Below are 13,022 nucleotides of genomic sequence, written 5' to 3'. Positions count from 1 at the left end.
ACTGAGGAGGTGACACTTGGGCAAAGACCTGAAGGAGGCGAGGGAGCAAACCATGGGGAAATCTAGGGCATTTTAGTCAGAGGGAACAGTAAGTGCAAAGATCCTGAGGTGGCATACTGCCTGGAGCATGCAAGAAACAGTGAAGAGGAGAGTGTGTCCTGGAGCACAGTGAGTGAGAGAGAGAGAGTGCAGGTGAGGATGTGAGAGAAGCAGTGAGGACCAAAGTGTGGGTAGACCCCTGGGAGACTCGGGATTCTGCTCAGAGGGAGAAGTGAAGCCTCTGGTTGGTTTTAAGCAGAGGAGTGACAAAATCTGATTTATGATTCTTCTCAAGCAACTCTTCTCAAAAGTAATTTTATTCATGTAAATAGAGTGGATTAACTTATGCTACAGTAGCAATCCTCAAATCTTAATGGCTTAACACGTAAATTCAGTCCTCATTCATTCTCGTATCCAATGAGGGCTCCTGGAGGCGCTGCTTGTCTGCTCACCCAGAGACCCAGGCTGACGGAGGCTCCATCTCGACACAAGCTTTTCAGCCACTGTGTAAAAGAAGGAACGTGGCCAGTCGTGCCCTGGCTCTTATAGCTTCCACCCAGAAGTGATGTCACTTCCACTTACATCTCATTGACCAAAGCTAGTAAAATGACCAAATCTAACTTCAAACTGAGGGTGTACATCCTAACCACTGTCTCAGAGAGGGGGAGCTAGATGTTGGTGAACCATTCTAGTGACTACCATTATTCAGCTCCTTAGAAATACAGCTTTACAAAATCTCCATTTCAGCAGAGAGCTCCGCATAACTAAGAGCTTCCATTGGTGTGTGTGTATGTGTGTGTGTGTGTTTGAAGGGGGTGGAGTTTAAAGGAGTTCCTGTTCTTCTAGAAGAAAAGAATACATAGACACAAAGGTATAAACCTTCATCTCTTGCAGAACCAAGTTTGGCTCAAAACTTTAAAATGATACATTTTTTTCACTCTCATCAAGTGTTCAAAGCCCCCAGGGCTGAGTCTGATTCATAGCTCAGCCTCAAGGTACCAGGTGCTGCCTGTACTCCCAGCAGCTCTGGAGGAAAGCACGGTCCCCAAGCACAGGCCTTAGGCCTAGGAAGTCCACCTGAGGCGGGGGAGAAGAAGGTAGAGGTCGGCTTCTTTGCAGCTTCTGTATCTTCTGCTATTGGCTTTTTATTGCACGGATGTGTTCCCTGGTGATCTCACCCATCAGACCGGGCCCTGGTTTCAGAATGAGAGGTGAGCGGCCCAAACATTGTATATGGGGCTCTCCCACAGTGTGGAAACGAAATACTGCAAATTCTCCCTCTGCCATGTTAATCTCACCCCTTCAAATTCTGTTTTGTTGTTGTATGTTTTATAATAGGTAGATAATACCTGAATAACTTGTAAATATGTGATGCATATATTGGAGGATATACTCGAAAATTTATTGCTGCTGAGATGAATAATCAAAAAAGTTTGGAGCCTGCTGATATAGATTGAGTTCTTTGAGGCTAGAGACAGTATGTGTTAATTTTTGTTTCAAGCAGCTTTTTATTGAAGTTTAACATACACACACAAAGGTGCACACATCGTAAGTATTACAGCTCGATGAATTTTCATGTGTAATTGGTACTGAAATCAGTAGCCAGACTAAGAAACAAAATATTAGGAGCACCACAAAAGGCCCCCTCACATCTCCTTCCCAGTCATAACCTTGACCCCTGGTAACCACTCACCTGACTTCTATCCGCAGAAATTGGCCTTGCCTGTCTCTGTCCTTCATGTAAACGGAATCAGATGTAGGCCGATTTTTGCGGCTGGCTTCTTTCCCTCCACAGAGTGTTTGAGTGTTGTTGTAGTTCATGAATTCCCATTGCTGTAAAACACTCCATTGTGTGAATATACCACAATTTACTTATTGTTTCTGCTGTTGACGGAGATTTTGGTTGTTTCCAGTTTGGGACCCCTGCGAATAATGCCACCATGAACTTTCTTGTACATGGCTTTTGGTGCACATGCATAGGCATTTCTGTTGGGCACAGGTCTAGGATTTTCTGGGTCACAGGGCATGTATGCATTTAGCTTTAGTAGATAGCCAGACAACTTTCTAACGTGGTGGTACCACTAACTCATTCTTGACATTAAGACCAAACACAGGGTGCATGGCAAATATTCCCCGGATGAATGCATGGAGAGTGAAGAAGCAGGGGGACAGGGAACAAAAAAGAGCATGTCAAAGATTGTCAGCATTGTAGACATACTGAGTCACAGACTCACAGCCACAGTCAGGGAAGTAAGCTGTCACATCTAAGATAATACGGACCAGTGGTCTGAATTACAGTATTTCAGAGCTTGAAGGAATCACTGTCAACTAGGAGTCAGTAGAGAAAGAGAAGCTGATTTTCCCAGGCAGGATCTTGTGAGGGGCAGGTGGAGTCACTGCAGATCCTGGGTGCATCCTCAGCTCGGCAGTCCAGAACTCAATTCCATCTGCTTACCCAGCTGCGGTCATTCCTGGAGTACTGACTGCTTGCACTCCGTCTGGGTTGTAAAAGTGGCAGTTGTTTGTTTACAACGGAGTTCCTACACCACCCATGTGGGCACCTCCTTAGCTGAGCAGAGTATTAGGTGAACAAAATGCTGCTGAGCTTGGGAGTCTGGCTTCAGACTGTAGCCTCCTGTTCTTGTATGACACGGCACTTGGCTGGGCCAGGTCCTGGAGCAGATTTTCCCAAGTGTGTCCCGTGAGTACTCAGCTGATTCCTCTGAAAAAGAGTTCTGCATTCAGTAAACCTGGGAAAAACTGGGGGCTCGCCTCCTGTCTCAAAAAACCTCAGTGCATATTAGCATGATAGGCTCTGACAAGTCCTACTGCAAAAATAAAAATCTGTATAACTGTGCTCAGTGTTCTCAAACTTAACCAACAGAATCCCTGCCCTTTAAATTCTTTTTGCATATAACAGAACACAAAAAACTCTTTGCAAACATTAATCTAAAAAAAATCTCTGTTCCACTCTCTGGTACAGTATTTTTCAAACTGCACTCATTAGTAGATATCAGTGAAATAAAGTTACTGATTTGAGACCGCCATTAAAAATAATTAAAATGGAATAGAATAGAAAATGTCACAGTGCACCGCAGTAATAACATTTTATAAAACTTTGTTTTGGTCACATTTATACATATATATTTGCGTAAGGGGTTACAACATAGAATGTACAGCTTATGTGGGTCGTACTCAGAAGCGGAGACTTGAAAGACCACATTGTCTCCCCTGACATCTGGACAAAACACTGAACACTTTGTGCTGTCCCACCCCTCTCCCCTCACCATTCTTGATCTAGTGCTCAGATCTTTCATGCTCCTGGTCCTCCCGATGCACAGACAAACTGCAGTTTTCAGCACTGCATCCCGCCTCTCGTGTCTGGCTCATCATTTTCTTCCTTTTCCTCTCGTGCTCTGGCACATGGACTTTGGTTTGCTAAACTACTTACTATCTGGCCTCAGGAAAGTCACTTCAACTCCCTAATCCTCAGTTTCCTCATTTGTAAAACGATGATAATAAATTTTCTCCCTTAGGATTGTTTGTGATGATGAAATGAATACATTCCCTTGAATCTGTCTCCCCACCCCCAAACACACACACACACACACACACAAACACAGTTTAAGGAGACTCTTTGCGTCTTTGCTCCCCTTAAGAAGCACTGTCATCAGTGACAACCCCAAAGCATTTCGCAGCAAGGGATTCCTGGCAAGTTGCCAGTTTCCGCGCATCTAATAATGATTTTTGTTAGTTTCAGTCTTGGAAGGTAATATTTCAGCTTCATTCCCAGACTTTCTCAGGGCACCCCACTGCTGACTCTGCCCCACCTCCTCCTTCTTGCCTACAGGCTCTTAAGAATCCTGAGATCCAAACATTGGGCCACTTAGTGACACAGGTCTCAAAGAGGTCCAGGCACAGGCTGAAGGCCACTCAGCTGTTAACAAAGGGGCCAGCCCCCAATTCCAGGGCGATGGACTTCAAGCCCCGTCCTCTCTCCAACAAGGAGCAGGCAGACCCTTAGGTCCTGCCCCGACCGTAGGTGGCTCATGGGACACAAGGCACTGTCTATGCATCCATAGCAGATGGGTCAGTATCAATCACTTACTCCAGAGATTTTAAACACTGATTAGTTCTCAAGGAGAAAAACTGCCCATTTTTAGTGACCTTAAGTGGTCAAGGGATTCTCCTTCCATATTTCCTTCTAAACTTCCTTTGGGGATTGAGCCCAAACAACGGTAGGAGGTGCGAGCAAAAAAACCCTTGTCTTTTAGAGGCTTTGCAGGGGAGAGCGAGGTTTTGGAGACCCTCAGCACGTCCCTCCCGGATCGCCGCGAGCTCACAGAGCGCCCGCACACCTTGGAGGCGAGGTCGGGGCGAAGCGCTCAGGCTCTGCGCGGCGCCCCTCGCCGCCCTGCCTCGGCTCATGACCCGCCGAGCGGGACAGTTTCTTCCTAGCACCTGGGCCGCTGCTCCAGGCGGCTGCAGCTGCCTGAGCCCGGGGCAGGGCTTTTATTGTGAAAGGAGCTCTCCCCTCCCGCTCTTTCGGGGAAGTGGGGAGGGTGGGCCGGGACGCGCGGCAGGGACTTTGCAAACTCTGCAAAAGTCCCTAGCTGATCGCCGAGCCTCGCGGCTGCGGAGGACTCCCGCAGGACTGCAGATCCGCGCAGACCCGCAGATCCCGCGTGCATTCGCCCAGACCTCCTCTAACAGCCCCACCCGCAGAGCATCCCGGCGCGCCTCTCACGCCCTGGAGTCGTCGTGGGGCCACTTGGCCGTTGGGAAGCTGTGGACTTTCAGTCCGGGAAACTCGCGCCCAGGGAAGCCTGGAGAGCCACGGCGCCAGGGGCGGCCCGGGGAAGGCGGGATGAGCTGGCGAGCTGGTTGAGCACGCCGAGGAGCTGGTCCAGTCACCGCCGGAGACATGGTAGGAATCGCGGGCGGGTGGGCTAGGCACCCAGACAGGTGGCGGCCGGCAGCGCGCACCCGCCCTGAGCGCGCGGAGCCTGTGCGGTCTCCCGGGGAGGAATTGTTCCCCAAAGGGTGCGTGGGGGCGGCGGCGGCTTTCATTTCTGCACCTAAGATGCGGGCAGTCGGCTTTGCTGCTCCCCTTGGCGAGGAGGACCAGACTAACGGGGCTTTCATTAAGGACCCGCAACACCCTGGCTGAACCGTAACCCAGTCGCCGCACGGCACAAACATCCATTCCGCAGGGCAGGGAAAGGAGAGGATTCCGTGGGGCACTCAAGGGAGCCTCTGATGGGTGAGACGCCCTTGAGGTCTCTTTATTCCTCTGAAAAATGCATGTGACTTTTGTATTATCTTCTATAGCTTAGCTATGTTTAAAATTAAAAAGTAGTGCCTTATATTTATTACCATAGAATTAAGTTGGCCTTGGTGAGGTTCCCAGCGCCCCACCTCCCTCCACCTCCTGGGACCTCAGGGCAGGTGTGGGAACAGTGGTCAGCCTGGGGTGTCATTCATGAAACCGGGGACCTAGTGAACATTGCCCTTCCATTGGTAAAGCTCACGGACACTAACAAGCAGAAAAGATAGACCCTTTGACCATAGCATCCAGGCAGGTTAGCTAACGCACATGTGACCTCAGGAAAGGGGATTCCCCTGGGACTGGCTGCTGCTGAGCTCGGCTTCCAGGTAGTAGCTACCTGTAGCCCCCACCTCCATCCACTTCTGCAGTTCGCTGTCCTCCCCTGGCGAGTGTCAGCCACTAGGATGAGTTTGAACTGTGAAGGAACCCACAGGGCCTCTCCTGTTTGCTTCTATGGACGCTCCCCCGTCACCCCCCCCTCAAGCTCACAGAGGGCTGACTGGAGCTCATTGGAGAAACTTCTCAGGGAATTTAGCTGTGGGCCTGGAGTTTAGAAGGGCACCTAGAGATTCTCCTTTAAGATAGAGGGTCCCTGGGAGAAGTGTTCCCTGTGTGCGAGGGTGTTCTGGCAGCCTCCGGGGAGAGGCAGAGGCTGAGGGCTGTTCAACAGGAGCTCGGGGCTCAGGGACTGGTACCTATGAGGCTGTGTGCGTGTGTGTGTTTCATTTTCCCTCCACATAGCACTTGCTCCCCAATCCTCCTAGGTTTTTTCTCAAAGCTGCTAAAGTAAAAGAAATCATGGAATCTTAAGGCTGGAAAAGGAGATTGATCGGAGGTATAGGAAGTGAAACTGAAAAGTGTGGAGATTTTTACTAGAAAATTCCCTGTTCGGCGGCCAAGAGAAAGTAGGGGCCCCAGGCCATCCGCTCGGAGGGCCATCACCACTGTGCAGGAGTCTGCTGGCTTTCGAGGCACCTGTGGCACAGCCTCTCAGGCCTTCTGCAGTGGAGGCAGAGTGCACGGAGAGAGAAGGCATCTGGCTTCTGCGCTGGCAGCAGAAGGGCACGATGATATGTTTGCTCCACTGCCAGCACGGGCTTCCTGTTCCTGTGAGCCAGCAGTTCCCTGGCTTCTCATCTTCAGTTCTGGGGTTGTGTTTGGAAAAGGACTTGAGTCAGGGTCTCACTGTGTCAGGGTCTACTTGCCAGAGAGAGGGGCCCAATGGGTGACCCCTGACTGCAAAATGGCCTTGGAGATCTGAAAGTTTCCTTTGTTTCTCCCTCTGAATGAAGGGTCCTGTGGTCCAGAGGCCTGGGGGCCCAAGGGGCAGCCTGCCACTGGCTGGGACCAGCATAGGAGGGGTAAGGGACGCAGGAATCCTTTGGGAAGCCATAGTTTCCTCTTCTGTAAAATAGAGATTGAACTAGATGTTCTCCAAGGTGTCCTTTAGCTCCCAAAATGGATGATGTGTGAATCATTCTGAGGTTGGACCCCAACCCTGGTGTTGACCTCTTCTTGGCATGGACAACCGAGAGCGTGTGAGGAAGAAGTGGTTCTGAGCCCCGGGTCTGACTGCTCCCAGACCAAATCCAGGGTGGAACCCAAACAAGGGATTTTTTTTAAGCCTCCCTGTGTGATCCCAGCGTGCACCCAGGACTGAACACCGCAGGGCTAGAAGGGAACGGGAGCTGCGCTCACCCAGGCGTGCCTGCGTCTGCGGAAGTTCACTCCTGGAGACAGTCCTAAATAGAAGGCGTTGGTGGACTTCATCTGGGAGATGATACATGTGATACGCCCCTCCTGCAGGATCCTTCTATAGAAAACCCTCTTTTAATTCATTAAAACTGAGATGTGGACTTCTCCAGCTTGTTTGAGTATGGAATCCGTTTTCCAATAATTCTTTAACACCATCCTGTTACTGATCCAGGGTACATAAGATAGGAAAGCATGGGTTAGAAATGTAAAGTGAAAAGCCTGGAATCCTTAAATGTCTTTTTGCAAAAGTAAACACTGAGCTGCAGGACCCGTGAGGGCATTTTGGATCATCCTGAAGGGGATGTGGGTTTCTGCTGGGGCTTGCTGTGTGCATTTCCAAAGCCAAGATTGGAACTTTGGGCACCTTTCCTTCCAATAATGGTGGGAGACTTGACGTAAGCCAAAGACTCTGAACTTGGATGAAAAATATTGATAGAAGAAGTTAAGACTATTACTGCCAACTTAAAAAAAAGTTTTCTTCCTGATTCTTGGGGGTTAAATATATATGTATTTATCAATATATAATATATGTATGACAGCCATACTGCCCACTTCTACGGGTGACTACAGTTGCCGTTTTGGTGTATTTCCTACTCTTTTTGCCTGTTGTTTTAAATAGTTGAGAGTCCACCAAATATGCAGTTTTGTAGTCTGATTTGTTGTACTTCACTTTTTATCAAAGCATGTTTCCATGCTAAAAAAACTGCATAACTATACTTTTAATACTCTGTACCAGGATTTTGATAATCATCTCCGTGCCTGTGGACTTCAGGTCCTTTCCACTTTGGGACTGTTTTCATTGGCACATGGGCAGCTCCGATTATCCATGGAAATGGGGATCTGAGTGCCTGGCTAAGTGGAATCAGACAAGCTCGCAGGAACAAATTGCTTCGGCCTCTTCAGCGAAGATTGCGCTACAGCCACCCCCGAGGGCACAGAGCGTGGGTGGGGGGAGTTTCCTCTTGTCTGTCTTTACTCTGTGCTGTGGGCATGTCATCAGGTAGGGGGCCGTGTAGGGTCGGGGGTCCCAGGAGAGCCCCCACATGGCTCAGTTCTCCTCGGAAGAACCAAGAGCTACCGTCCCTGGTTAAGACTCGCGGAGGGGGAATCTCTAGGTGCAGGAGCTGAGGCCAGAGAAGGGATGTGGTTTTCCCAAGGTCACTCAGAGCTGGGCTAGAGCTCAGGTCTCCTAGTCCTCTGCCCCTCTTGCCCACGCAGGTCCCATCAGACACTGTGGCCTCTTCATATTCTTGAGGCATTTGGTGCAGTTTGGAGTGGTGGAGAAAAGGCACAGGGTTTGGAATCAGAAAGAGGTTTGTGCCAGACTCGCCTGCTGTGTAACTGAGTAAACACTCCAGTACTCTGGCCCACAGGCCCCTCTTCTGTAAAATGGGGCAGTTATATGGGTTCTTATGAGAGGCAAATGGAATCATGAAGGGGAACACGCTTGGTGCCCCAAAGGTGCTATAAGAATGGGCATTTTATAGAGGACCCACAAAAATAGATTTTCTTTTTGTCAGGACCTGAAACAAACGGTAAGGAAGTCGCTGATGCATTTCAGTGCCCCTGGGACTCCTCTCCAAGTGTGGACTGAGTGTAGGCAGCTTCTATCCTAAAACAGTCTTCTTGCTCCTTTAAATCTCTCTTCTCACCAGGTAGGAAATACCCAGCCTGCGGGGGATGTTTGCCCCGTCTGTGCGCCCTGTGCCTCCTTGCTGAGTGAGGGCTGGAGGAGAAGCCAGCCCCCACTCAGCTGTAGGCCCCTGAGTGTCTAGTGCGGAGTGCCCAGTGGATGCTGCTGCTTGAGGTCTGAGTGAGTCCCGCAGGTTCTCAGGCTTGGCTGGAGAAGAGGTTAAACTGGTTTTGGAATCAGAACTGGGAACCATGACATCCAGTCTTTGGAGGCTGCGGGGAATTTGATACCCTCTCTCTTGTGGGCGCTCCCTTGACCTGCAGCTCCTGCTGCGTACATGAGCCAGGCTCTGCACAGGGCTGGCCGGGAAAGCATAGGGCTTTAAACAATCTGCTGGCCCCAACCAGACCAGGCAGGGGCTGGTTCAAAGAACGGTAGGTTGGGAGTGGGGGGGAATAGGCCTCACAAACAAATGAGTTCCTTAGCAGTTTCAGGGATCGGTGAGAGAAATGTGCTTCAGATGGGCCTCGAAGATGCTTACAACTCCCTGGGAAGAGGCCTGGGAGTCCCAGCCCTCCCTCGCTACCCAGGGTACCAATGTAGAAACAGAGCACCTCAGGTTTCCTTGAGGCCCGGGTACTGTGAGCAACCGGGCTGTCTTCGCTTGAGTCGTTTTCTGATCTGACTGCTAAAGTGTTTCCTTTGGGGGTGTTTGGGGTGTAGTCCCTGGATCGTCTGGATGTGCCTACATAAGCCTGTGTCTGAAGGACCGCCTGATTTGAGAGTGAGGATGGAGCAATGGTTTGTGGGTGATCCCCAGGCTACCCTTCTCTGTCCCCCTCGACCCCCTACCAACACACAGACACAGACACATATTCTTAGAACTGGCCTGTGGCCTGGGGTCTGTGGTCTGGCCATATTCCCAAGGACCCGGCCTAGGGTTCCAAAACTGCTGAGTGGAAGCTGGAAAGTGCTTTAAGATGGCAGCTGGTAGGTTCAGGGGTGAAGGGGTAAGAGTGAAAGGGAAGGAGAGAAGGATGTGGAGGGCGAGGGGACAGTAGGGGCCTCGCGCTGGTCTCCAGGCCCTGACTCCTTCTGAACGAATGGATGTCTCCTCTGGGCAGGGCCTGAGTTTACTCCTGGGGCTCTGGAATTCTTGAGTGGCACACCTAAAAGGCATGAAAGGGGAATTCACAATCTATGAATGAGTGTGTCTTAGTGCTCCCTCTCTCTCCCTGCTGCCTTGCTATTCATTCATTCATCCATCCATTCATTTGTTCATTCATTCATTCAGAAAATACCTGCTTTAAGCCAGACGTTGTGCTAAGACAGAAGACTGACAATTAATAACACAGACCCTTCCCCTGGGGTGTAGGCTGTCTGGTGATGCTGCCTGTGTTGTGCGCCTGTGGGCGTGTGTGTGGGGCAGAGCAGGTGGTGGGCTCACGGGAGAGGGAATCGCAAAGAAATGTTTCTGTCCTGTGATCTGAATGCGCTGATGAGGCTGCAGAGAAAGGGGCTGCTCACGCCGGATGACCCCCAGCCTGCGGAGTGAGGGGCCTTGGGGGAGGCTCCACGACAGGATTTTGTCAAGTGAAGAAAAGAGAAGCCACTACATATCTATTAGAAGAGCTAAAAAACAAAACACCTTGACAGTATCAAGAGCTGGCGAGGGTGCAGAGCAGCTGGGACGCTCCTAGGCTAAAGGTGGAAATGCACAGCGAGGCAGCCACACTGGAAACTGGGGTGTCACTTTCTTATAAAGTTAAACATACACTTACCATGGAATCCAGCAATCTATTCCTATGCGTTTACCCAAGAGGAGTGAAAACATATGTCTAACGAAAACTTGGATCCAAATGTTTATATATAGATGTGTTTATAAATATAATGTTATATCCAAAGCTTTATTCATAATTGCCCCAAACCGGAAACAGCCCAAATGTCCCTCAACTGTAGATTGGATAAACAAACTGCTCCAGCCATACCATGGACCCAGCAGCAAGGAGAACAAACCATGGGTACATGCAACAACAGGGGTGGATCTCAAAGGCATTATGCAGAGGGGAAGAAATCAGTCTCAGAAGGTTATGTTCTGCGCCATTCCATTTATATGACGCCCTGGAAAAGGTGAAACCGCAGAGATAGAGAACGGACAATGGTTGCCAGGGGTGAGGGATGGAGAGTCTGTGGCTGCAAAAGGGAGATATGAGGGAGGTTTGGAGCGATGGAGCTGTTGTCTGGCTGTGGTGGTGCTTCTATACATGTGCTAAAACCCGTAGAACTGGACACAGAAATTTTAGTTTTACTGTATGTAGATTAAAAATATAATATAACAAGAAGAGGGAAAGGCAGTCTGGTGGAAGGAACAGCATGTGCAAAGCCCTGGAAGCAAAAGTGAGCTGTCACAAGTTGGCTGGGAGGGGGTTGAGGGGAACCTCCTGGAAATGGGGCTGGAGGCGGCCTGGCTGTTGGGTGTGAGTGGTCTCCCCGTGCAGCAGGGGATGTGTGTTGTAATCCTGAGGGTGGAGGCGCAGTGGAAGGGCTTTTGAGCTTGGAGAGGTGGGATCGTGTTTGTGCTTTAGGAGAAGCTTGGAGGGAGGGGAGACGGCAGGGAGTGGATTGGAGTGGGAGCGTCTGGGATGATTGCAGTCCCCGTGCGCAGGATGTAGGAATGGGCCCTGCGGCCGGCCAGAGGGAGCAGTGGAAGGGATATATTTGGGGAGGAGAACCTCCAGCCCATGGTGATCTCAGATGGAGCCTGAGGGCAGGACAAGAGTGACTTCAGTTTCTTGTTCAGGCGTCTGGGAATACACGCCTCTGTCTGCCTTCCTCCTCTCTCTTTATCTTCATTTTTATTTATCTTATGGTGTCCTTTAACTAGTCACACTTAGAAGTAATCTTGATATAGAAGTCACTTATTTAAAAATTATAATCATTTTAATTCCATAAACTAGATTATTATCTTATATTCTTTTTTTTTTTGCTTGAGGAAGATTAACCCTGAGCTAACATCCGCATCAATATTCCTCCACTTTGTATGTGGGATGCTGCCACAGCATGGCTGATGAGTGGAGTAGGTCCACGCCCGGGATCCAAACCCATGATCCCGGGCCACCAAAGTGGAGCACGTGGAACTTTAACCACTATGCCAGAGGGCCAGCCCCCTATGTTATATTTTTAAGAGCCAGGGTGAAGTGTTGGAAATTTCTCCCTTAACCTTCCAAATTGGTTTTGCCATTGTAATCATAAAAATAGGTTGGAGATAATTGCAGTAATGAATGAGTGCAGCGTTATTTATGTCACCTTAGCTGCCTCGCCTGCAGTCTCTGGTGCCCTCTGCCAGCCACTGCAACCACACGGATTCCCTTCCTTCTGGCCCCCAGACCCCCCTGAGGGTGGGCCCTGCTGGAGGGTGGGCAGGGGCTGCGGCTGCTCCGTCTCTCCTAGCCCACCTTCCTTGCCTGCCATGGACTTGGACTCAGGTTTCTGCTAAGTGGCCGCAGGAAGGGGCTGTGTCATATGCTGTTTACTTGTGGGCAGTTTGTTTGGCTTTTGAGGGTGCTTGCTTGCAGTGATCAAACAGCCTATTCCAGAACCATCTGGAGAATTAAAATCCTTCCATCTTGGCTCGGGCAGCAGGTTCATGGTTCCATGTTTAGGAGCCAAGTGAGGTAGAGATTTTTCCAGAAACACCATCGGCCAAAAAACTGATCAAAGACAGCAGAGGGGATATGGCTAGAAGAAAGGGAGAGGAAAAAAAGAAGAGCAGAGCCAGAGATGTCTGGATGCAGGATGAGGAGACTGAGGCTCAGAGACAAAAAGGACCGATCTGGGGGAGATCCTCTCACCTCTCGGGCAGCCGTGCTGGAGCAGGCAGGTGCTCCTCGCAGCCTGTGAGCATGCCACTGGGGGGCTCTGGGCCCCGGGGCTGTCCTGGGCTGAGTTTCAGCAGTCCGTCACCCTCCGGCAGACCAGTGATGTTTTCCACTGGCCTGGCTAGTGAGGGTTGACTGTCACTGCCTCTCTGTGCTACACGTGCTCAGGTGTCACCCCTGTGCTCCTGCCGGGGGAGCATCATCAGCAGAACAAACTCAGCCCTCCAGCAGCCGGCCTTGCCTCTGTCTAGACTGGCTTAGCACCAGTGCTACCAGGTAACTTCCAGTGCCCGGGACACCAGGGAATTCTCAAGACCTTCTGTCTCTTACATTTCCTGGAAGGAGATCATCCCTGTGAATCTATTCCTTCATCCCAAATTCCCTTCAT

General features: G+C 50.2%; 1 protein-coding gene across 2 annotated transcripts in view; it reads left to right on the top strand.

Annotated features, from left to right (window-relative positions):
- The first annotated feature begins 4,586 nt into the window (after window positions 1-4,586).
- GASK1A (golgi associated kinase 1A) overlaps window positions 4,587-13,022 on the top strand; it is a 58,314-nt gene continuing 49,878 nt past the window's right edge. For both annotated transcript variants that reach the window (XM_023620639.2, XM_005600789.4), the window contains exon 1: window positions 4,587-4,966. In XM_023620639.2, the coding sequence (XP_023476407.1) occupies window positions 4,964-4,966 (3 nt within the window). In that variant the 5' untranslated portion in view covers window positions 4,587-4,963. The remainder of the gene's footprint in view (window positions 4,967-13,022) is intronic.

Source organism: Equus caballus, chromosome 16, assembly GCF_041296265.1.
Source record: "Equus caballus isolate H_3958 breed thoroughbred chromosome 16, TB-T2T, whole genome shotgun sequence".
In the NCBI taxonomy this organism is placed as follows: Eukaryota; Metazoa; Chordata; class Mammalia; order Perissodactyla; family Equidae; genus Equus; species Equus caballus.
Note: the sequence above shows the minus strand (reverse complement) of the source record. Positions and strands in the feature narration are given on the sequence as shown.